This window comes from Dermacentor silvarum, chromosome 2, assembly GCF_013339745.2.
Source record: "Dermacentor silvarum isolate Dsil-2018 chromosome 2, BIME_Dsil_1.4, whole genome shotgun sequence".
NCBI classification, from domain to species: Eukaryota; Metazoa; Arthropoda; class Arachnida; order Ixodida; family Ixodidae; genus Dermacentor; species Dermacentor silvarum.
Window position 1 is genome coordinate 161367078 of NC_051155.1, and position 24511 is coordinate 161391588.

Here is a 24511-nt window from a genome sequence, read left to right on the forward strand (position 1 = left end):
ATTCGCCATCCTATATAAGGTTCTTGTTTGTCTTGAAACTTTGGGTAACAGCGCAAACAGACGACCACAAGAAGGGAGACACGTACTTGTGGTCACCTTCTTGTGGTCGTCTGTTTGCGCTGTTACCCAAAGTTTCAAAATGTACCAACTCGCCCAAAAAGATGTATTGATCTTGTTTATCTGTCTGTTTCTTTCTGTTTCCTTGTTTGTTTCTCTTATTTCTTTATCTGTCTGTCTGTCTGTCTGTCTGTCTCTGTTTGTTTGTTTGTTTGTTTGTTTGTTTGTTTGTTTGTTTGTTTGTTTGTTTGTTTGTTTGTTTGTTTGTTTGTTTGTTTGTTGTTTGTTTGTTTGTTTGTTGTTTGTTTGTTTGTTTGTTTGTTTGTTTGTTTGTTGTTTGTTTGTTTGTTTGTTTGTTTGTTTGTTGTTTGTTTGTTTGTTGTTTGTTTGTTTGTTTGTTTGTTTGTTTGTTTGTTTGTTTGTTTGTTTGTTTGTTTGTTGTTTGTTTGTTTGTTTGTTTGTTTGTTTGTTTGTTTGTTTGTTTGTTTGTTTGTTTGTTTGTTGTTTGTTTGTTTGTTTGTTTGTTTGTTTGTTTGTTGTTTGTTTGTTTGTTTGTTTGTTTGTTTGTTTGTTTGTTTGTTTGTTGTTTGTTTGTTTGTTTGTTTGTTTGTTTGTTTGTTTGTTTGTTTGTTCAGCATATCGCATGAAGGCTCACTTACCCGACGACGCCGCGTTGAGCATGTGGAACGACACGGACATTGCTCCGGCACCGAAGCCCATGAGTGTCACCTTCTCCGGGATCCCTCCGAAGGCAGCGATGTTGGACTTGACAAAACGCAACGCCATTTGCTGATCCCACAGTCCCATGTTTCCCTTCCCATTCTCATCTTCTGTGCTCAGGAAACCTGGAAATAACGAAGAAGAGGGGGCTTACTGCCTGATCTGCTAAAGCACTGAACCACGGGTTTTCTGCACTCAACGCTGAACAGTGGACCAACAGTGGTCGAAGGAGCGATGTAGCTGGAGCCAGGGGATCTCTTTTTTTCGATCACTGTGTGATCCGTTCAAGCCTTCACCTTCCTGTGAACCTTGGTCTCGCTTGAATGCAGATAGTTAAAAACGCTCTTTCATCTGCCCTTTCATTTCTCCTGGCAAAGAGCAGCAAGCTAAATCTGTATGCCTGAAGACGTCCTGGGTCGCTATGATGCATACATTCCGTTCGATCGATTCTATTTATTTCTTATCATCCACCGTGCACGACTGGTCGATCTCAGTGATAACGCGGGCGGAGCGCCTCTCGGACGAAGCGTGAAAAGGAATATCATTGGCATAGAATCGTCACGTGCGTCCCGGTCCAGATCCCGTTTTTCTAAATACATTTCCACTGTTTTATTTACCCCGTAGTTGTAGTTTCGTTCATATTGTGGTGAACGGGAGTAAAAAAGCTGCATGGCGGCAGTTATCTGGCCACCATCTTGCCACAAACCTCGTTGCACCGTTTCACTTGTCATGTGCGTCACTATGCTATAAAATTCTAAAAATTTCCCAAATACTTTTTCACGAAAGACCTAACGTTATTCCTGTTATACGTGAACCGCGCTCTTCATTAACCAGCATATTTACCATTCTCATCAGTTAGCCAGTAGTCTGCTTTCTTTAGAATGCGTCAGTCGTTGCTTTGTGACCATTTTCTTGCTCTACTGAACCATTGGGTTTCTGTTCCGTTACATAACTTTTGCGACCTCGATTCTTATTCTTCGTACTTTATGCGAGGACACCGTCTTTCTTTATCGCATTCTTTCATGACCTGCATTACTCTTGGTCTTATATATTTGCACGGGTTTCACGTGGATTCCCATGTGATCATATGTTGTTAAAGAAAGTGGTCAGTCTACATTGTTTATTTACAGGACTTTTCAGATGTTTCACACTCTTTGCATATTTGGTTCATACATGCTTCAAAAATTGTTTTCCTTCTCGCGATACGTCCGCATGTGGCATAAGGAAGATTACAGCTAAAGGAGAAGGATAGCCAAAAATAGTTGTGATTCGCCGCCTCTCAAAGGAGTTAAGAAACCCAACTAAACGAAATATTAACACAGTGAAGTTCTCTGCACACCAAAACGTCGCACGAATGTGTCATTCATTTCTTGCATTGCCACCGGTTTCAGTCCCATCATCACCTGTCATTGTCGCTTTCATTTCGTCTTCCCGATAAGTGTCCAAATCATACCATTCAATGATTTTGCTCTAAAATGTGACACCGCGAAGCAACACGGGTGGATGACAGGAACGAACAGTACTAGTTCATAATTATTATTTTTTTCATCTGCGTTGCTTTCAGCTTTTCTTCTTTTCCAGAATGAACAGGCACCAATTAAACCACCTGAGTATTCAATAACCCCAGCCATTAAGCTGGATCCTCGTTAGGTCATTTACTCAACGAGGAAAAGAAAGTGAAAATCATGCGATAAAGCTACGAGGGCGGAAACAACGTTAAAGCATGTACGGCACCTTCAGCGCACGGAAAGGTTGTGGCGTCATCTTGCAGGCTTACCGAAAACACCGAGTCTGTAGTTGACGACTACGAAGATGTTTCTAGATCCAAAGTCGTAGCCTGGTTTGATTTCATCTTTGCCGCCGCTTTTGAAGTCGGGTCCCGGAATAAAAACCACAACTGGGAGCTTTGTGACCTGAAATTTGTAATGCAGAGAAGCGTAAGTTACTTTGCTTGGTAGAACTGGCACGATAACTTAAGGCAAACTTAACGAGTACTAGGTACTGCACTGGTGCTTTTTGCATGATGTTGCAGCGTCTAAACACGCAGGCGAGGACAAGAAACGCAGGACGAGCGCTGACTCTCAAGTGAAGATTTTATTGAAAAAAGAACGCATACATAGGCTAATTACAAAACACAACAACAAGATCTATTAAGGACCCCGCGATGAAGGCGAGTAACATCGTCCTGCTGTTCGTCTTGTGTTTCTTGTCTTCGTCTGCGTATTTTCGCGTTGCAACAAATATGTTACCGTAGAAACTCACCCAATGGTCGATCCATGCTACATCTTACATAATGCATTGTGCCGCTAGTGAGTGTGCTCTCTAACATTGCGCGCAGCACTGGATATATCGTTGTGTACAGTAGCGCTCGCTTTTGCCTTCTGTACCTGTAAGCACATATTATCTCATATCTGTTATCCTTACCTGTGCGGGCTTTTTGTAGCGCATCCAGTTTTTAACTTTTTATCTTTCAATGCGTATTATCTCACGTGCGTATTATTCTTATCTATGCGCCTGCACATATCGTACCACATCGCAGCCTGCTCTATTTGGCACTCAGTGAACAGTGCACATCACAGCCCGTTCTTGAGCATTTCATATCTGTGTAAGTTCCTGTATATCTCGGACTACTTTGTGGTCTTGTTTTCTGAGTTCTTATTGCGTTGATTTTCTGAACATGTAACGTTTTCCTTTTTTTTTCTTGAAGCTTGCCCCTACGTCATAGGTGTTTATGTAAAATCGTGGGGGCCCTTCTCGTGTATAGATTGCGGTAGAGGTTTAGTGAACTTATCGCCCACTAGGTAGCACCTGTAACGAGATGTCTAACGCAGGAATGCGACGGGATCCACCCAGCGAGAACCGCAGGTAACGTGCAACTCCCAGAAGCGCTTGGGTTTAAAGTGGAAGGAAACATAAACAGATCAGCCGTAGAGATCAGCAAGAGACGATTAGAGTACTGGTGGAAAAAAAGCAGGGAAAAGATCGATACGACCTGATCTCTTAAAATCATAGGCAGCGGTACAAGGTAAATTTTAAAAAATAAAAATAATGAGAGGTATATAAAAATGATGGATACAGAACATGTATAATATACCTGATTAAATCAAGCAGGCTAGGTGACTATTTGTCGCCGCCCCGTTTCAAAGGGGATGCCAATAAATCATCATCATCATAATCATCATCATCATCATCATCATCATCATCATCTAATCCGTTCGCAGGTTGGCTGCTCTCTCGATTAGCACTCGTTTCTGGGCAGAATGGTGACCGGTGGTGAATTCCCGCTTTAGAAGCTGGAGCAGCACATGACTTATATACTGTCATTCTTTTTTTTTTCCTTTCTTTCTTTCGTACATCAAAAGGAGTCGCCGTGCACCATCGTAAGGTGCCCTAAACATTGCTATTTTCCAATCATTTCAATAAAAAGGGAACCCCAACGCCTTTATACAAACGTCTTTCGCCGAAATCAAAGCCTTTCGAGCCGGCATTTTCCTTTTTGAAACATGTTTTCCGGGGACAAATCCGGGAAATACATCCCTGAAAAAATCGCATGGTCCCGTGCCGCGACACAAATCGACAATCCTGATCCCTTGCTCTTGGTAGCTTTCCGTAAGTTGTAGCGCCTTCAAACCGTGGACAAGCTGAGGTCGGCGAGAAACACCTTAGTCAGAAGCTATCGGTCACTGTTCTGCTCAACTGCCCGTGTCGTGAGATGCAGGCTGGCACCTCTTAAGATAAGCGCCGCAATGCAGCCCGGACAGCTCTCGCTGTACTCTTGTCCCTCATCTTTATTGTATAGAAGAGTGCTGTCAGAGCGATGTTTGCATAAATGCTTTCGAACCACAGGTGGGAGGGCTAATCAAAAAGCAAATACAGAACGAAAGCAAACTATCGAAGGTGATATTCTCAGTAAATAGACGAGCAGATATATATCGACAGCACAATATGGCTGCCATGCCGAATGTATTATCTCCTAGCAGGATAACGAAGAAAGGGTTCAAGCCGTTAACGATAACGAAAGGAGCCCCTTCGCGGAAAAGCGACTCCTGAAGGTGCGCCGAGAAGACGCTCATGATTTAAGCGTATATTGACCAACGTTGTCTCTATGCACAATCGTTGTCCTCTACAAGCCAATGACGTATGTCATTCATGTCTAATCTACAACCTATATGCACCAATCTAGGACGCCCTTTTAGAATTTATGGGTTTCTAGAAAGTTGAAGCAACAAGGAATTCTTCAGCAACCAAAAAAAAAAAAGAAGAAAAAGGTGAGTGACAAGTAATAAATGCCGCAGCAGTGAAATTTCTTGGCCCCACAAGGTACCATAGAGATGGGACGTGAGCAGGATGAAAGCATTTCTGATTACATTGTGTCTTTTTTTGTCATTTCTGCGTTTTAACCAGTGTCGTAAATTACACCCCATTGCTGTCGCAGCGCGCTTGAAAAGGAATAGAGACTGCTGGAATGTCACAAGGCGGTGAAAGACTTCCATCCCTATTGGAAAATCCTATATGCCCTGTACCATAATGTCGTTTGTTCCTATATGGTTTATATAGGCAGCTGCATGGGGGCATTATACCTGCTTTTTTATATTTGTAATTGGACGTTTCCTATAGCTGTTTTGCGTGGAATCGTTTGGTAACAATGCATGCACAGTGGTTCAGCAGAAAGCATCGTGGCTAGCAGCAACATTGTATGCATATATCTCTGCCAGCTGGCTACTCTACACTTCAGACGACGTATCGAGGAGTGAAAGAGGCGTAAAGACAAACAACAGGAGGTCGTATCAATTACGTGCAGGAGACAAGGCGGATCATGCGTGTGTAAAGTCGGTCGATAAGCCACCAGGAAAGCAGCTTGCCAGTATGCGGCAGCTTAATCTTGGGTTTTGTGAGCATGTGGTTGGAAGAACTCTCTTCCGGCCACTGAATTTCACTTCCGAATGGACCAGAAAATCTGATTGAGCCGTCTACAACTCGCCTCGAAGCATATTATTGTAAGTATTGAAATGAGAAAGAGCGCATAGAATGACAGGTGCAAGATCCAATAAGAAGCCCTCAAACAAGTACAAGAGTGATAAGTGTTAGTAAATAAAACGCGCCTACACTATCGATGCTGTGAAGCTTTGTCAGAAGTAAAAAGAAGGCTCAGAATGCACACAATCCATGTTTTTGACATGTGGGAAGGCGGCGGTCAAAGAGTGGCAAAAATTAACTGAGCGTGCTGCATTTCTCCGAAAGATTACTAGTGTAAAGTATGTGCCTGACTAACTAACTAGCGCACCAGCAAACATTGCTGTGTAAAGTGCTGTCACGTTTACCGTGAAGGAATGAATAACGAGGACATGCGTGCAATACTGCATTCCGGTGCGGTATGATCTAAACAGCAGCACGCTAAACGGGGTAATCTTCTTCTGTCTGGGGTTTACGTGCCAAAACCAGTTCTGATTATGAGGCACGCCTTAGTGGAGGGCTCCGGATAAATTGTGACCACATGGGGTTCTTTAACGTGCACAACAACGCAAGCACACGGACGTTTTTGCATTTCGATGGAGGTGACATGCAAAGGTCGTTGAAGTTTCCGCTAATATTGGCGAGGATTGTGGGAGGCGACATGGTCACGCAATAGGCCTAAGCAAAAAGTGCGTCGTCAAGAATGCAATGGAGAGAAAAGTTGAAGGCAATAACAGAATAACAGACAAGGTCGTTCAAATAAGAAAACAGTGGGAAATATTATGCAAAAATCGATGATTTGAGACAGGAATCAATAATCCAACTGGTAAAATAATAAAAAAATGTCACAGTTTCGCCCTAAGGGCGAAGCAATGAATGGTGGTGTTGATGACAAGCGCTGCCCGGGGGCAGCGCGTGCGAAGGGACACACCTGTAGCGCTGCACTGCCGATCCGGGCAGCATTGCATGTGTAGCGTGCGTTGGAAAATGTGGCCCGACTATTACTAACTGTGGTGTGAGCGCGCACAAACAAACATGAATAGATCACACTGAATGACTGCAGACAGCGACTGTCAAAACGCTGGCAGCAAGCGCATATACGCCGCAGCGGCCGAAGGTACGTGCGGTCTATCGCTTCAACGGAAACTGAGCGGCGAATGCACAGCGCATAAAGGTCAGAGCCGTGTGGAGATAAGAGACGGTGCGAGCGAGCGACGAGCGCGGTTGTTGGCAGAGTAGATGTGCGCCCCCCCCCCCCCCCCCCCCGCTCTCTCCGGCGCTCGCTTCCCGCTTCCTTGCTTGCGCGTGGAAGATTAAGTGCGTTCGCTCTCCGTGACAGCGTGCGTCCCCGCACGCTTCCGCTCGGGCATACGGCGCGCGGCTAAGATTTTATCTATACGGAACCTCACGGCGACGGCGACGACGACGGCGACGCCGATGGCAGAAATCCGGCGGAAGTGTCCATATAATTGCCATCGCAATAAAAAGAAACGTATTGAGAACTACAGCTTCATATAAAAGATTAGGCAAAACCCATCAGAACATGATTCGCAAAGTCGAGCGATAGGTTCCCCTTAAACCTGCCGAGATGTGCTGCCTGGGACACTTATTTCTTAGCAATATAATGCTATGAGGCGTGCGGGTGCTGTGACCTTGCAATGCCTCCAGTATTGGCTAGCGTTAACATCCCCATTGAAAACTTTGCGAGGACACATATATGCACTGGCATAAAGATCGGCCCACCGCAAGTCACCCCTTTTGATCACACTGCCTCCATCACCGGCCCAGTTTCCTAGTTCAAAACGCTATTCTATAAATGTGCGGGAAAGAGCCGAAGAAGTCGTCACTTAAAATGACACATAGTTTATGGAGCAATTTTTTGGTCTCGGAGTGCTAGAAACTTTTTTTTTTCATTGTGTGCTTTGACAGTTTCGCAAGAGAACTGCTCCGTATACTTACAGGCGTGGCGAAGTACGTGGCGGGCACGTAGATGTCCAGGTACAGGCAGTCCTCGTCCCCGACAATACGCTCCGACGGGAAGCTCGTCCATTGCAGACAACGCGGGCTCACTTGTAGATTGTCACTGAACGAGGAGCGCTGGTCGAGCGGTTCGGGGCGCTGCGCAGCAGAAAAGCAGGACGAGGTAGTGAAGGATAAGTGCGGAATTCGAGACCTCGTGCTTACTGCGCGAACACTTTAACGTGCAGGATGTCGCAAGTTTATTCTGCGTAATATTTAATGTTACAGCGTAAGGCGAAGCACTAAGAAGTCGCTGGACACTTTCCAAGTAACGCATTTCATTGAGTGCATGGTCAAGGGACCCTGCTATGGCTAAAAAACATTCTTTCAGTAGCTGACATTCGTCGTTGGTGCGCCTGTACAAACAGTCCCTTAATTTTTTTTAATGCCTGGCTTGCATAGTGGCTGCTACAAGAAAGTCAAATCGCCAATTTTCTTATATTGTCCGTCTACCAGCTCACGCTGTAACATTCAATATCATGTGCGAATATCGAGTTTGCAACAAAGTCACAAAATGAGCTCGCTTGCTTCAATGGGAAAATACTGCGTATACTATAGAATAGGGCATCGGGCTTGCCTGTAGCCATGAGCTAAGACCCCTTGCCTAAGTGAAGGCCTTTGAGGACCCAACATTTTTGTTCTAATTAAGCGAATTCAGCTTCACTACCTGTGACAATTATGCCAATACACTTGCATACACTCAACAGAAACAAACACGAAACATATATCTGTAGCTCTTCAGTACAAAATCATGTCGAAAAGCAACTGTATCCTTGAATGAAAAAATATGCGCAAAAAAATTTTTGCAACGCCACGTCGTCGCAAATTTCGTTGGGTCGCCATGTGTTTTTGTAGAATCATCTGTTATTGGATGCGTTGCTAACGTGTCACATAGCAATACAAAGTTCGATGTGTAAGTATTGATTGTAAGCCTGTGCTCTACCAGTGTGCTTCCTTCATCGGTTTCAACCGCAAATGCTGCATTTATTTCCGCACTGCGGCACCCGAGGAAGAAAGGCTGAATCACTCGAAAGCTTCATCTATCTAAATTACGTGGCTACTGAATCTACGAGTTGCGTAGCCCTGTAGCCCAAATGCTACGATTTGTTTGAACTAACAGATATACTGCAACTACGCATCCCACTTCCAATTACAGTTCGTAAATAAATGACTAGTTACTCGCCGTGGTTGCTTAGTGGCTTAGGCGTTACGCTGCCTAACTAAGCTCGAGATTGCGGGATCAAATCTCGGCCATGGCGGTCGCATTGAGATAGAGAGAAATGCAAAAACGTCCGTGTACCGTGCATTGGGTGCACGTTAAAAAACCCCAGGTGGTCAAAGTTAGCCCGTAGATTACGAGGCACTACGGCGTGCCTCGTAATCTGATCGCAGTTTTGGCACGCAGAACCCCAGAATTTAATTTAATGACTAGCTTCGAATGCGAACACTGAAAACTTCCGTTCACTTTTTTATTACGCAAGAATGACGTATAACGTGATAGCCCCTGCGCACCACTAAAGATCTTGACTATGCGGCGCAAGTGCTGACTTGTAAAAGCGCCAAAGCAGACTGCGGCGACGTTATTCTTTTTACCTGCTGACGGTCCAGTTATAACCTCTCCGACGCTTATTAAATCCTATGACTTGTTATACAAAGTTAGAAGCAGAAAGAGTCAATGCACTAGTTTTGAACACCGCATCGACTGTGTTTAAATAATCTTACTGAAATCTCCTATGGCCGCGAAGTATGGGACACAGGAAATCTGAATCGGGCATTTATGTCAAAACAAAAAGCAGGATGCCGACAAAAAGCTGTTGTTTAATAGTAGTTTAACAAGCTTTAGATTCCAGATACGGGAATCTCATTTTCACCTAAAGCACTGTATTATAAAAGGCTGGTTAGTACACGCTTGTCGCAGCTTCGTGAAATTGATCGTGTGATGATAAGTCATCTCGCCGGCTATCAAGTTCGTTAAAATAAAAAGAACCATGCCGCCCACCACACGAGGCGAGGTTATTATAAGGTTAAGACGCTTCGGCTTCCGCTGGTTATCGATACAAGTAGTTAACTACACACAATTGTGAACGCGTATTTAGTTAGCCTCATGAAAACCTTGACGGGAAAGTCGCAAACATCAAGGACTATGAAGGGTCGAAAACGAGAACAGATTACTCGCAACATCGCTAAAAGGTAGCAGAGCTTCCACGTGACAAAAAAAAAAAAAGTCGTTCGAACGAGAAAGCTCTCCGCAGCGTTACCTTAATAGCAGCGCCTATTTGTGCTAATAAAACTGCGCAACGTCACCAGCGGGTCATCACACAGGTCATTCTCACGGTTCTTAATTGCCACAGTTCGTCGGAGCAGCTTTAACGCGACTCTGGGAAGAATACCACGCGTGCCTTTCAAGGGACCTTGCGTTGTCATAAACGAGGCAGAGCCGTTTGCTTTACAAGCGCTGTTCGCGCAGTTAGAGTATTATGATAACAAAGGACGAGTTAGGCAACTGTGGCTATCGGGCTAGCTGCAATGCATAAGCACGTGCTGTGACCAAAACACACCGCGTACACAAATGCGCGGGAAAAAAACGTTTTCTTGGCGAGATGCGCGCGCTTCTTAAACGATTATTTCAAACAGAGTCATCTGCTCCACGTATCGAGGTTCTAAGAGTTCAGTCAAGAAGATGAGAGAAAGACGCGTGCCACGCCGAATGGACAGGAGATGAAGAATAAAGCTTAACGCGAGCTGTCTGTCCGCCCCGATGACGAAGCCTTCCTGATACGGGTTCTTGGACATGTCATGTCAATCTCTCCTCTTTTTCTCCAGTGGTACCCGCTATAGAGGAGAATGAAAGGAGGTCTGTTTGCGGTTTGTACACAGTAGGAGCACTTGTTTGATCCATATACGTTTGCCCTGTTTTTCTGCAGACAACAGTTATTATCTATAGCATGTCTACAGATCGCGTATGCATGTTCATGTGTTAGATCGTTCGCCCATTCATCCCGCTTTCACTCAACTAGCCGGCGACGTAACGAAAAAGACCACTACAGACTTCTGTGACCCTGCAGAAGCACAACCCAATTTCCTGCGAAGCTGTTTCTTTCCAACAGCTGCAATAAAGCTTGTAATTCCCTGTAATTATTAGGTCCCATGTTTTGAAAGGGTGCTCCCATATGACGGGTCCGTTTGAAACCTTCAAGCATACAACCCATTCGGGCTCTTGGTAAATAAATTTTACAAAAGTAGTAATTCATCCACACGCTTTTTGCTTTGCGAGAATATTGGCTATAATATACCCCCATATTCACTAGATGTGATCTTGTTGAAGCTTACAGTTCCCCCAGTGCAGCAGGTTAAATTCTGCGTTCTTCCTAAAAAGCAGTTATAACGCGCCGCATGCGTAATTTACTACTAAGGCCTGTAATTTGCCCAACCATTTTGAATCTTGTTATCACATTATCTATGACCTGCTTCTATGTGTAAACAGATATAAACAATGTGTTTTCTTGTAGTTTATTGAGGACACAGTAGGAACGTAATACAAACCTCGTTTAATGGAAAAAGAAGCGATAAAGGAAAGGGAAGTTCAGAAATTACTTGCAAAGCTTCTATTCTGGCTAGAAAAGTTAGTTTCTCCACACATTATAAACTGAGCTTGACCTCCGTTTTCAGTAAACATAAACTGTAAAGTGGAATTACATCGGATTATTGAGAAGCATAGCTGATAACAGCAGTATGACACTTTCGAACACTTGCTCAATTTTTTAGCAATGGCAGTAATTATTTCACATGGATTGAACTTCGCAAAAATATATGCCATATCCTTTCCCCATTTTCGCGGAATTTGATCTTAATGGCGTTTGTTGTTCTGCCAGGGAAACGGGCTAATTTCTGCGCACTCGTAAAACACTCATAACGCTCCGGAGTGCTTCCATACGTAATTTATTGCAAAAAGCCGTAATGAACCCTCTCACTTTGAAATTTTACCTGACCCTCACTTTCACCAAACGGAAATAAGCTACCTCTATTAATTCACTGAGGACAGCGGGCGAATTGCGTATCACGCATGGACATATCGTAAAAAGCTACCAATAATCTACATTTACACTATCATAACAATTAATTACTTTGTAAATTACGCATTTTTGTGCAGGTACAAGGCACTGCGCTTTTCGCGTGAAAGGACTAGGGAGCTCGCCAAAGAAAGCTTACGCTTTAAAAGTAATTCTTTCTCACGCCCATATTTAAGCCAGTAACGGTAAAATTTCGGTACACAATGCACTTAAAGTGCCCCTCATTATTGTTAAATATGAATACTGCGCAACGCACAGTTCTATTCTGACATTGGGAAACGTAGCTAATAACGTTTGGAAACGCTTTTTTAAGAAATGTTTTGCAAAAGCTGTATTTCATCCACACGCATTTAACTTGGCACACACGTTTCCCATAGTAGTCCACCTGTTGCTGCTAAGCTAACGTTGATCTTGGCGGCATTTCTATTTATGCAACAGCTGCTTGAAAAATTTTGCGCCGCTAGTAACAGCTAATTATATATGCTCTGGAGCGCTTGATTAGTTCATTTATTGGAAACGCCGCAATTAGCCCACACATTTAGAAATTAGTGTATGCATTAGCCATAGCCTGCCACTTATTTTCAAAAAATCTAAACAAGTTTACTTGTCTAATTTAACGAGGATGCCAAAGAAACCGACTGCATACTTGGTATGACGCCGTGAAGTAAGGTAAGAAATGAGGGTTCAGTAATTTTTTGTGACACTTCTATTTAAACTAGGGAAGCGAAAGTTTCGCCGCACACTGCCCTTAGCATTCTACCTAATTTCACTTGATTGGAAGTTGGTGTCTTGTGAAACTGTTTTAGTACGAATTGCGGCAGTATGACACTCTGGAACGCTTGGTTAAGTAACTTTCTACAAAGGCTGTAATTAAGGTACATATATGAAACATTTATCGTTCGTTGCTCACGAAACGCGTCGTACTGCAACGAAATATAAGACTCGTGCTTCGCATGGTTGATGTAGAAGACTGAGGAACAACAGCTACATGCCGTGCATAAAGTATTGGGAGAAGATGAGTGTTCAATAAGTATTTTTAAAACACCTAATCACCATAGGGACTTGAAACTTTTGGTGCTCATCCTCCATTTTGTGGCCCCTATTTCCTTAAAATATGAACTTTCTGCATCTTGTGGTCCACTCACGGAAACGAGAAACGTTTTTAGGCGTTCCATATAACGCTTCTATGTGGGCCAGAAACTTTCATTTAACCCCTAATTGACAGAAAAAAAAAACAGTGAAGCTCAGATTGCAACAAGGTTAAGTCTTGGGGCGAGTCTGTCTTATAGCTCCCGCCGGGAACGCCAGTCACCAAATATGTGAAGATGTCAGCGGACAACCCCCTCCAGAGCCTAAGATAAGGTGCGCGTGTACCTGCTGTATAAGCAACGACCACGCGCGAGCCATTCTGGCACGCGACATGGACAATTGAAGCCAGGCCAGCACAGCGCTGTCACCATGCGCGATAAGAGTCGAGGAAACGGAGGCTGAGCGCGAGAGAATAGGTGAGGAGGAAGAGGACAGGAGAAGAGATACCTTGTTCTATCGTTACGGCAGTCACGAATAAAACAGAAAAAAAAAAGAAGAGATAAAGATAGGTCCAATCTCAGTGCGGCCACGTTCGCACGTGCGGGAACAAAGTGAAAGTGCTGTCCGGCCCGGCGCAATCTCCAAAGAGCCCCGCTCTAGGGGTCGGGATCTCTATTACGCAAACATCAGCCTCGGCTCGTGTGCACGTATCGCAGACGCAGCGCGATGTGCAGCCTCCAAGAGCAGTGGGGAGACCCTTCGGAACAGTGAATTGCCGGCGGGATCCGTAATTTGGAGAGGATGCGGAGGGTCCCATCCTGCATTAATGCTTATACGAAGCCCGCATTCACTGTGCTTCACAATTATCTGGCGCTGGGCTGGAAGCTAAGTCATGCTGAGAGGGCAGACCCGGCAGAGGGCTCCCTTACGCGGTGTCGCATGCGGCGCAGTGACCCACGCGTTATCGCGACGGCGTTCCTGTTTGGCAGACGCCACCTGAAACTATTCCTGCCGTACAAAATTAGTGTCAAACAGAACAGAGACGCCCACCGTTAGCGCGATGTAATGGCGTGGAAGACACGCGACAATGAGACATCACGTTTCCGTACCAAATATAGCGCAACTTTCGAATCTACCCCACCTATATACATCGTTATATGTGGGTTGAGAATCGTGCTACTGTAATTGCAATGATCTTGTTATTGAGCCTCACATTACTGAGCAAACTTTTGTTACCTTTAACAAAAACAATTGGCGTTTCGTGCATCCAGGACAAACTGTACAAAATACGGGACGATTCAGAGCCATAGAGAAGCGCTCGCTTTCGCCCCTTACACTTGTATTATGTGGGTAGATATAGGTTAACTGGTGTCTAACTTCAGAGATCCGAAACAGCATGCTTCTGACTACTCCATTTCATTTGAGCTACTGCATTCTCCAGCAACATCATGGTCAAGCAAGAGAAGTTGTTCTCCAAGTTCGACAGTGCAGGACCACTCAGACTACAAACAATGCTCGTGCGGCGCGGAGGAACAGTGAAAAACTACGATTGAGAATTTTCTGGGTCCCACAAGAGATGTAGCGAAAATTTAGAGCCCTTCTCCTGTCGAGAAAATGGGAGTAAGCAAAGCTTGTGGCAAGATGACACTGTCGCAGGCAGTTCCGCTTCGTTTGCCCTAAACTCAGGGTCGGCGGCTCTTCACTGACGTTTGGCCTCAACATCGCGCTCCCGCAACTCGGGGTCCGCGGCGCTTCGCTGACGTTTCACCGGGGCTTCGGAAGACCTCACGCTATAATCGGACGACAAGCTTCGCTTACCCCCCCCCCCCCCCTCTTTTTCTCGACAGGAGAAGGGCTGGTGATTTTGTCTCTTTGGGTCCCACGTGTGACAAGGGTAGTTCAAGGACGCGTTACAGGTCCCCGAGCCCACAGGGGTATGTGCCATTGAGCTTGGACACTTTCTGCACTATCACTAGGATCGACCCACTTTTCAGCGTGACAACACCACCACCACCGCCGCCGCCGACACTTGTCAGCCTATAAAGCTTCGCTTAAAAGAAGGAAGCATGTTTGAAATTCAATGGAAGTAAAAATCAACAGACTGAGGCCGAAGTCTGCCCTCATCAGTCTGCGAAAGCCTGCTGAACGCTGAAGTGTTCGTTAAAGCCGACTTCTCCGCAACAACGGTACCCATGTGGAGAAGCTAGTTTTCCCGGTTGATGTCCTTTCTGCAGGTGATAGTCCGCATAGAGGGGGTATATCTGTTTGTGTGATCTCTAAAGTTCACCACGGCCACGTTAAGCGCTGTTCTACAGACAAAGTTGCATTTTGCCTAGGTTTAGCCGTTTCTTCGTAGTTTTACGATCGGCACTCAATCGAATACACCAACGGGTAAGATGCACGTGCCATGAAAATCTAAACCCCTGGGATTCAGCATACGGCAAACGTACCGTACGCCTACCAACCGATGACACTGCAGCCACGTCCTGCTACGCGCTTGTCCCACGGATACTTTAAATGTTCATTCAAGGTAAGATGCGTTGACATTTTCGAGCGCCATTGAAATACGAAGCTCGATTGTGCATATCAATTTCAATATCAAGCGTACTACTTCAACACACCCAGCAGTCACTCTAGTTTACATTGATATTGTTCTGCGTTGACTCAAACAAGCTGAAAATTGCCGGTTTGTCAGGGGTTAAGCCACGTGAGAAATGGCTTGTGATAGCAGCCCTGTAACGAAGCAGGCGGGATAGCACTGACATAAATTACTGGTTATAGCAATGAACACGGAGATTTTTTTATCACAATCGTGTGCATTCTCATTGGTCATCATATCAAGGGTTCATTGCAACAGCTTCCTTCGAAGCAGCTTCGGCCTGTGTGAGGCTTACTTCCTATACTCGGCAGTTGAAGCTGATTAGTACAATGGGGAGAAGCCACTTGGTTGCAAGCGTAGGCGATAGAGTCGGGGCTTATTGTTAGGGCTCTGCGTTTTTTTAGTTTATTTTTGGCCAAATTTGGAGGGTGTTTTGCTAAGTTTATTATTTCTTTAGAGAAATTCGGTGTTTTTCGGTGCGTTTCCATCTACCATGCGGTTAGATGCCCCAAAACCGGCGTTTTGGGGTTTTATTCATTTATTTGTAAAATTTGGCAACTGCTCTTTAATACAACAACACACTGTCAATACTAACATGAAAGCTTTATTGAGCAACTGGTACCAGGATTATTGTCTCTGGTTACAACGTGTAGTATATACAAACATACTTTTCAATGTTAGCACCCGCAACTGCGGCGCGCTCCTTCTTGTTCACGACACGGAACATAGATAACGACCATTCGACGTTCGCACTAGATACTGGAAAGACCAGGAGTTGCATTGCACAACGTGAAAGGAGAGGCCAGTCGTAAGTAGGCATGTGCCAGCACACCATCGGCTCAACAATGTCTTTCACATCAAATGTCTGATACTGCAAAAAGTCGATGGCTGGCATCCGCCAGATGACGGCACTCTGGTAACCGCGCGTTAAATGCCAGTAAAAAGGTGATTGGAGAATTGGTGGTGTAAAAGTAGGGATAATACATACAACGAAGAAACGTAAAAGGCCAAATTTATCATAGGCTAAGAGCACAGAAAGCTCTACTTTGGTTTCAATCCATTGCCTGATTTTAGAACAAATATTTTGTTTAGATAGCTACAAAATTTGAGAGACTAACGTAAAAAGTTGAACTTGGTGGCGCAAGCCACATTATCATCATCATCATCATCAGCCTATATTTATGTCCACTGCAGGACGAAGGCCTCTCCCTGCGATCTCCAATTACCCCTGTCTTGCGTTAGCTGATTCCAACTTGCGCCTGCAAATTTCCTAACTTCATCACCCCACCTACTTTTCTGCCGTCCTCGAGTGCGCTTCCCTTCTCTTGATATCCATTCTGTAACTCTAATGGTCCACCGGTTATCCATGCTACGCATTACATGGCCTGCCGAGCTTCATTTTTCCTCTTAACGCCAGCTAGAATATCGGCTATCCCCGTTTGCTCTCTTAGCACGTCGCTCTCTTCCTATCTCTTAACGCTTGGATTAACATTTTTTTTGTTCCATCGCTATTTGTGCGGTCCTTGACTTGTTCTCGAGCTTCTGTGTTAACCTGCAAGTTTCTGCCCCATATATTAGCACTGGTAGAATGCAATGACTGTACACTTTTCTTTTCAACAACAATGGTAAGCTCCCAGTCAGGATTTGGTAGTACCTGCCGTATGCACTCCAACCCAATTTTATTCTTCCGTAAATTTCTTTCCCATGATCAGGGTATCCCTGTGAGTAATTTACCTCGATAAACGTACTCCTTTACAGACTCTAGAGGCTGACTGGCGATCCTGAATTCTTGTTCCCTTGCCAGACTGTTGAACATTATCTTTGTCTTCTGCATAATAATCTTAACCCCATTCTTACACTTTCTTGGTTAAGGTCCTCAACCATTAGCTGTAATTCGTCCCCATTGTTGCTGAATAGGACAATGTCATCTGCAAACCGAATGTTGGTTGCTGAGATATTCGCCGTTAATCCTCACTCCTAAGCCTTCCCAGTCCGAGAGCTTCAATACTTCTAAGCATGCAGTGAATAGCATTGGAGAGATTGTGTCACCTTGCCTGACCCCTTTCTGGATAGGTAACTTTCTACTTTTCTTCTGCAGAAGCCAGAATGCCGTTACAAAGGAGACACCCCTAGCATTCATTCAGGAGAGGTCGGCGCGTGTTAATGACAAAGAGGCAACCGCCTATAGCGCCGCCGAACGGGAGAGTAGAGCGGCGAGCGCTCTGTCGTTGTACTCCTTTTCTTCCAATCTACCTGCGCTAAATTAACATTTTCTAGCAAGAAAACTTGCTCTGACCCAGATACAAAAGCCCCAATTTGTGGCGCTTTGGCGTGTGGAGATGTCACGCATTGCGGCTTTCGCGGCGAAATGCATTGGCAAGTCCGAGAGACAAATGCCAACCTCGAGTAATTTGAAGGCTACGTGCCCTAAAAATCGGAGTTCTCCGGATAGATACGAATTCGTAATAATTTTACTGGCGAGTGATTTTCGGAGTTTTTCGGATTTATCCGCAAATGCAGCGACCCAATTAAGGTTGCGTTGTCGCGGGATACCGAAACCAGGAAGCGCCATTCAGAGGATAACGTCGAGGAACTTCGGCGAGCTTACGCTGTCACTTAGTCGGGCACTCTGAGCAAAAAAATCTCCTAATTTCTCTTTTTCGCCTCATCCTTTCGCACCGATAATCCCACCAACCTGCCCTGCAGGTTGCACGCTCAAGAAAACTCTCCAGTGGAGATCTTCATCTTCACCCCTTATACCACGAGCGCACATCAAGACGCAACGGTATCGCTGATCGACTGCGAAGGATAGACGCTCGAGAGGGTAGCGACGAGTGTTGAGAGGTTACGTCGGCAAAATTAGGAAGTGCCGCTATCACCTATGTAAACTTGCGTCTCTCTCTCTCTCTCTCTCTCTCTTCGAGTTTAGCATATCAGAGGTAGATTTGGACGGTCCTATCTTTGACAGCGCAGCACGTGGACAGCTGCTGGCCCTGGCAGGCGTCCAGGGGGCCCGCTTTTGCCATTCGAAACCTACCTCAAAGCTGGCTCTGTCTGGCAGACGACGCAAAATATCGTCGACTGTAGAACATTTCGAAAACGGCGGGGTGAAACCGCGCGAGTGGAACTCAGACGAAAGCTAGAAGGTCCAGCCCTTACGCGAGAAAAAATGTCGAAAGAGAATATATGGCAGATTGCGCTGTTCATTAAAAAAACGATGTGTCTCGGGAAAATAAAGCAGCAGTGATGAATAGAACAAGCTGCAGTTTTGACAAATCAGAAAGCAATACACACGGTCACATCTGGATCTCTCTCGACTTTCTTCTTATACTTTAACTATACCCCTGTTCCCAGTTTAATCCTCCCTGCCTTTCTGATTTCTTTCTTCTCTCTCTCTCTCTCTCTTTCTAGAAAGTATACTTACACTGATTAGTTGTCTCACGTCACAAATATACGCTTAGTGATGCGTAGACTGGAGACAGCTTTGTTAGTGTCAAAGGCTCCACGTTCTTCGCGCTGATTGATCTATTGAGACGTTTTATTGAGAGATATTCACATTTGAATACATTAAAATTCCAACATACATCGCCACATCAGGAGATAGGCTAAAGGCTGACGAGCATGCCGAGCATGTCATCACAGCAACTACCGCGCGCATAACCATGGCGTCCACCACTAAGCTGCATTTTCTTTCTTACATTTTCTTTTTTTTTTTTTTGGGGGGGGGGGGGGGGAGTACGGTTTTTCATGCGTGGTAAAGCAATGCAAATAGCTACGCTCCTACGCGTTACCAATCAAGGTAAATGAATTTTAGCATTTCATGTTCCGGAGATGCACTGAGGTTTCGGAGAGCACATTGCATACTGGTCTGATGCAGCGCTTTGGGACCGAATGTTAAGTTTCAGCTGACGAAGGCCGACTGCACCAGATTTGTCTTAATGTGGTAAAGAAATTTAACTCAACTATAAGAGAATTTTGGGGGGCTGCACGTACTTCCAGTTTCTGGTATTTTTCGATAGAAGGCGGTATTTCCTTAGACATTGGGCAGGTAAACGAGAACGGTTGTGAGGAGCAACCTTCCGCAGAAATTGATTCTTATCTCAACAAAGAAAAGACTGCACCAGAACTATTAGCATCGGGTCGGTAATAATTTCACCTTCCAAGCTTAAGCAAATGTTATCACACTATCTCGCCAAATGTGAGACAAAAAAAACGGAGTGTACAGACTCGACCAGTATGACAGATAACATACACTTCCTGTACAGGGAAAAAATGAATGACCTCAAATGAAGGACAAGTCTTGCTGAAAGAAAAGATTGCGATGATTAAGAGCATTCAGTATCTAGAAGGTCCCATACATTTGGTACGCCACGTTTGATTTTTCTAGTTGGAGCAACTAGTCAAAGATGTTCGGAGCAACAACCGGTCATATGGACTTTAGGGTGAATGTACTCCGGGTTCATTTTTAGCGGGCTTCCCTCGGAAATAAGAGAAAGTGGAGGGCTTCTATGTCACGCGCGATGCTTCATAGTATCAATTAAGTGACATAAAATTTTCCAGCGAACGTCCTAGTCATTGTAGGCGCTGACAGCGACTTTCTGGATATACTGAAGTGATCTTGAGGCGATAGTCCGAGACTCAGCTGGGTATTATTTCTTTATTTTGATTAAATTCCATCAATGCAGTTTGCCTTTCCGAGGAGGTGCAAAGCGTACGTCAGTTGGGACGGCCGTTGAGTGATTGCGGCCTGAAACTTCAGAAATGCGCTGGAAAACAAACTCTGCCGCATCAGGCGAAAGGTTTCCACGCCCCTGTAAGTCTGGCCCGACGCTTAAACATGACTTCATGCTGCATACCACGCGTGCGCGCTTTTCGGCTTCGGCTGCTACAAGCCACGAAAGCGGCCGCGTCAGCAGTACACATACCTCAAACCTGCGACGACCGACGGGTGGCTTGGCGTAGCGTATCCCCTGGAAAGCGTACACTGGCACTTGAGTCACCAAGCCCGGCGCGGGAGCCTGCATCAGACTTCCAGTGACGACGCCATAGTTTGTGGTGACCTGCTGAGTCTGTGGCTGCTGAGCTTCGCACCGATGCACCGCGTCAGATAGCAGGAGGAGAAAAACGAGCAGTGGTAGCCCGCTTTCAAACGCGAGCAGGGACTTGTAAGAGGCGCTGTAAAGCATAATTTCGTCAGAATATGCGTATCTTGTATAGAATTATAAGCGGTTTCGGGCAATATAGACGGCCGCGCGCCAAGAAGAGGCAGACGACGCGGAGCAGACGACGCGTGGCTTTGAGTGGACGCTGTCTGACGGCGACTGCCCGACAAGTGCCGCAGTGTCTCGTACAGGAGGGATTCCTTTTTTTTTTCTTTTTTCTTTATCCTTTAAATACGCTCGACGACGTAGCTGGCCGCGGTAGTTATCTCGTTTGCACTGTAGCGCTTTCGTCGTCCCGAGACGGCGATCGCGGCTGATAAAACATAGAAGAGGAACAGAGGGGAACTGAATGAGAAAAAAAAAAGGAAAAGTAAGAAAGAAGCTGGAACGTGGTGCCCCGAAGTGCGAGGTGACGTCGACGTTCCATAAGTGTCGGCCGCTGACAATTCACCCAGTTCCTATCAGGAGGCGCGTGTGTGCGCTGTGAAAAGGTGCGAAGCTCTTGACTTGGCACTCTGAAACGTTTTTGGCCGAGAGAGATAGAGAGAGACAGAAGAAAGGGGAAAGGCAGAGAGGGTAGCCAGATGGGAAGATCTGGTTTGCTACCCTACGTTGGGGAGAGAGGGGAGGGGGAGGCCGAGAAGCCAAGAGAACGGATGGCTTAGGTGCGTCGCTTGCAGCTGGTTAAATTTGATTTAAAAAGTTAGAAACGTCCTAGATTCTCTGTGAGCGCAATTATCATAACTGCAGAGAGGGTATATTTATTCTCTCAAGTTTTATGTACAAAGCGCCAAAAATCAAAAAGTTCTAGTTCTTTTTTAACAATTGAAGCATCGCTTCTAAACCTTTGTAACTATGTGACAAAAGAAAGTATCACGAGCTTAAGTTTGGGCATGTTGGTATTCCATTACTTTTACGTTTTATTGCTTTCGCAATAAAAATGTTTTTCCGAGCGTGAAAGATGCCGGCGAAAAATACCCGAAAAGTGCCTCGAGTGGCCAGTCGCTTGGCAATTTTGCGTGTATTCGCGAGCTTCTTTCACGCTCTGAAAAACGCTTTTATGTAGCCCGTATTGAGCAACAGAAAGCTGTCTCGAGAGTTTTTCATGTTGCTCTACAACTTTCTCATTGACACTTTTCATCGAATGATAACGTTTGAAAAGTTGATAAGTAATAAAGACTAATTATCTAATTAGGCGGCATGCAAAAAATATCTGAGTATCTCCAAGCGACGGCAAACAACATTATCTTGGTTCTGTCCAACTACGTAGCATTTGCATATTTTTAAAGTTTGGCACAAGTTAACTAAAACACGTGCCCTGTATATCGAGGGGTACATCGCGTGTATAGTAGAGTGCCGTGCAGGTAATGCCCATCTGAAGTCGGCGTAGTATGACGGCTTCTTCTCTGTTAAGTTTGCAGTGTGGTGGCGGATATTCTCGCCTGTTCTTCTTGCAATGTTCCTGAATGTTGTAATATTTGCTTTCTATAATTTCGTCTTGGTCTGATGGTAGACGATGTCTTGGTGGGGTTGCCCGGCGTACATGCACTCGGGCGGCGGCGTGAGCCGCTCGGTTTCCCACCAAGCATTCGTGTTCCGGGGTCGAGACAATGTACGTTTCAGGGATGTTTTGGTTTTAGATGATGTTGAGTGCGGCCTTGCTCGCAAAAAAGAATTATTTGTTTGTTCAGTAAATAATAAGCCAAGAGATAGATGGGTTCTTCGCAGAGGACAGATAGTTTACTTATAATTTTGTTAATATCGTTTTTATTCCTGCACGAAGAGCGTAATTTTATAGTTACATCCATCAAGATAATTCCGTTGCTAAGGGTCTCATGCTGTGAATTCACCCTCGAAAAGGGTGTTTCTGCATACGAAACGCCCATATTGAGAGCTGTTAGCTATGGTGGGAGTTGTTTACATGAAAAACGCCCTTATGGGTCTAAATTGGTCTACAGCGAAGTCTGATGGTGCTTAACATATTATCGGCGAAGCCGGCCGGCAGATGACAAAGATCCCTTACGAACAAAAAGCATTGTGAATTCTGCCCCTGCAGTGAACATTCTAGGTAGCGTGTCCGCTCGCAACATAACAGAAAAGGTTATACACTTTGGAGCTTATCTTGTTCCCTAACAACGGTGGAAGAACACCCCAAACAATGATCATCCTCAATCTTGCGTGGTGCTGAAATTGGAGCTACTCTTGAGCCGCTCCACCAGCTTACGCTGTGACTGTGCTGCGTGTGCCGCGCAGGCCTGCGACTTTTTTAAGAGTGAACTTATACATGCTGGATTTCACTCATGCATACACCCCCCAAAAAATTAGTAGAGTCAAGATTTTCAATTTTCTCTTGTGTAGATGACGTGTGGAATTTTAAACGAACTAAATATTTAGCATTCTGAATTTCTCTTTGTTTTTAGATGCGAAGCAGCTTATGGTCGCGGCTATGTCACTCCCTCCCTCCCTCCCTCCGCCGTACGGCGTCCACACCCCTACTGCGCATGTACGCCAAGCTCCGGCTTCCGGAAGCCGGAACCGGAAGCCGGCTTCCGCTTCCGGTTCCACTTCCGGTTCCGGAAGCCAGCTTCCGGCTTCCGGAGAACGCTTCCGGCGTTTTGCCCGAATGATCCCCCGGTGCTTCGCCCACTCATCATCATTCACTTCGTGGATATGCGGTGTTGAGAAGAGGGCTCGAGCCGCTGCCACGAAACGGCAGCGGCGACAGGCCGATCCCGAACTTCGGGCTCGCGAAGCCGAAAGGAAACGTCAACGCCGCCGAGAAGCTGCTACTGATGCAACGAGGGCTCGCGTAATGGGAACTTGAGTCGACCCCATGGCTGCTTCGCATACTACTCAGGGTTCCCCTACGGGAAGATGGTGTAATTTTTTGTGTTATTCAAGTATTATTGTATTTCTTTGTGCTTTTTTTTTGCCCTGTTAGTTCTTGCTGCTCTAATACCCTTGTGTACCCACCAATGATAAGAGGTCCCCCTGGCACTTTCTTACTCTCAGACCTCCTGATCCTGTATATATATGTAACCCCGGTTTCTTTTTCTTTTTTTTTTGTATATGCAATAACAACCAACCAATAGCAATAACTAACAATATATCGTTATATCGTCGACGGCTTGTGGCCGTTCTTGGGGATTTCATATTGTTCAAAATTTAAAAAAAATACGCCGGGGGGGGGGGGGGGGGGGGGGTTGAAGATACCAATCCCTGGATCACGAAAGAGGCTTTACGGTGGCAACGAAAAGCGAAACGGTTAACAAAGTAGTAATGGATGTGCCCTTTCCCGGTCAACGCATTCAAACTTTGCCAAATGTACCCTTAAACTGAGTAAAGATTTAATGTAACCACGAAGAAATTTATTTCAGCTCCCACTAAGCTCTGCCAGCAACTTCACACCTAGCCAATAGTTTTAACCTCGTTTTTTTTCTTGCCAAAGTGTAACAGTAACCGGTGAAGAACAGTTAACATTGCCTTTCAATCGCTTTTTTTTTCTCGGTGTATGCTATATTTCTGGACTTTCTAGAAGATCTGTACCCGCCGTGGTGGCTATGGCGTTGCAATGACGTGGCAATGGGGTTGCAATGGCGTTGCAATGGCGTTGCGTTGCTGTGCTCGAGGTCGCGGGTTTGATCTTGGACGCTGCATGCCGCATTTCGATGGCGGCAGAATGCAACAAAAAGCTCGTGTAATTAAATTCAGGTGTATGGTAAAATACCCCAGGTTGTCATAATTAATCCGGAGTGTCCCACTATACAGCGTGTCTCACAAACAGATCGTGGTTTTACCACGTAAAACCCCATCATTTATTTAATTCAGAAGACCTGTGAATACATATAATTTTCGCATTCTAAGACTCTCATTATACATCTTGAAGTAGCGCGCAACGGGAC

The 24511-nt window shown here is 45.2% G+C and overlaps 1 protein-coding gene across 1 annotated transcript in view; it reads right to left on the reverse strand.

Annotated features, from left to right (window-relative positions):
- Positions 1 to 20773, reverse strand: part of LOC119441975 (juvenile hormone esterase) — a 32895-nt gene extending 12122 nt beyond the window's left edge. The window contains exons 1-4 of the mRNA XM_037706658.2: positions 20373 to 20773; positions 7690 to 7848; positions 2555 to 2690; positions 717 to 902 (exon numbers count right to left, since the gene is read on the reverse strand). Of these exons, the coding sequence (XP_037562586.1) occupies positions 717 to 902; positions 2555 to 2690; positions 7690 to 7848; positions 20373 to 20633 (742 nt within the window). The 5' untranslated portion in view covers positions 20634 to 20773. The remainder of the gene's footprint in view (positions 1 to 716; positions 903 to 2554; positions 2691 to 7689; positions 7849 to 20372) is intronic.
- Between the last annotated feature and the right edge of the window lie 3738 nt (positions 20774 to 24511).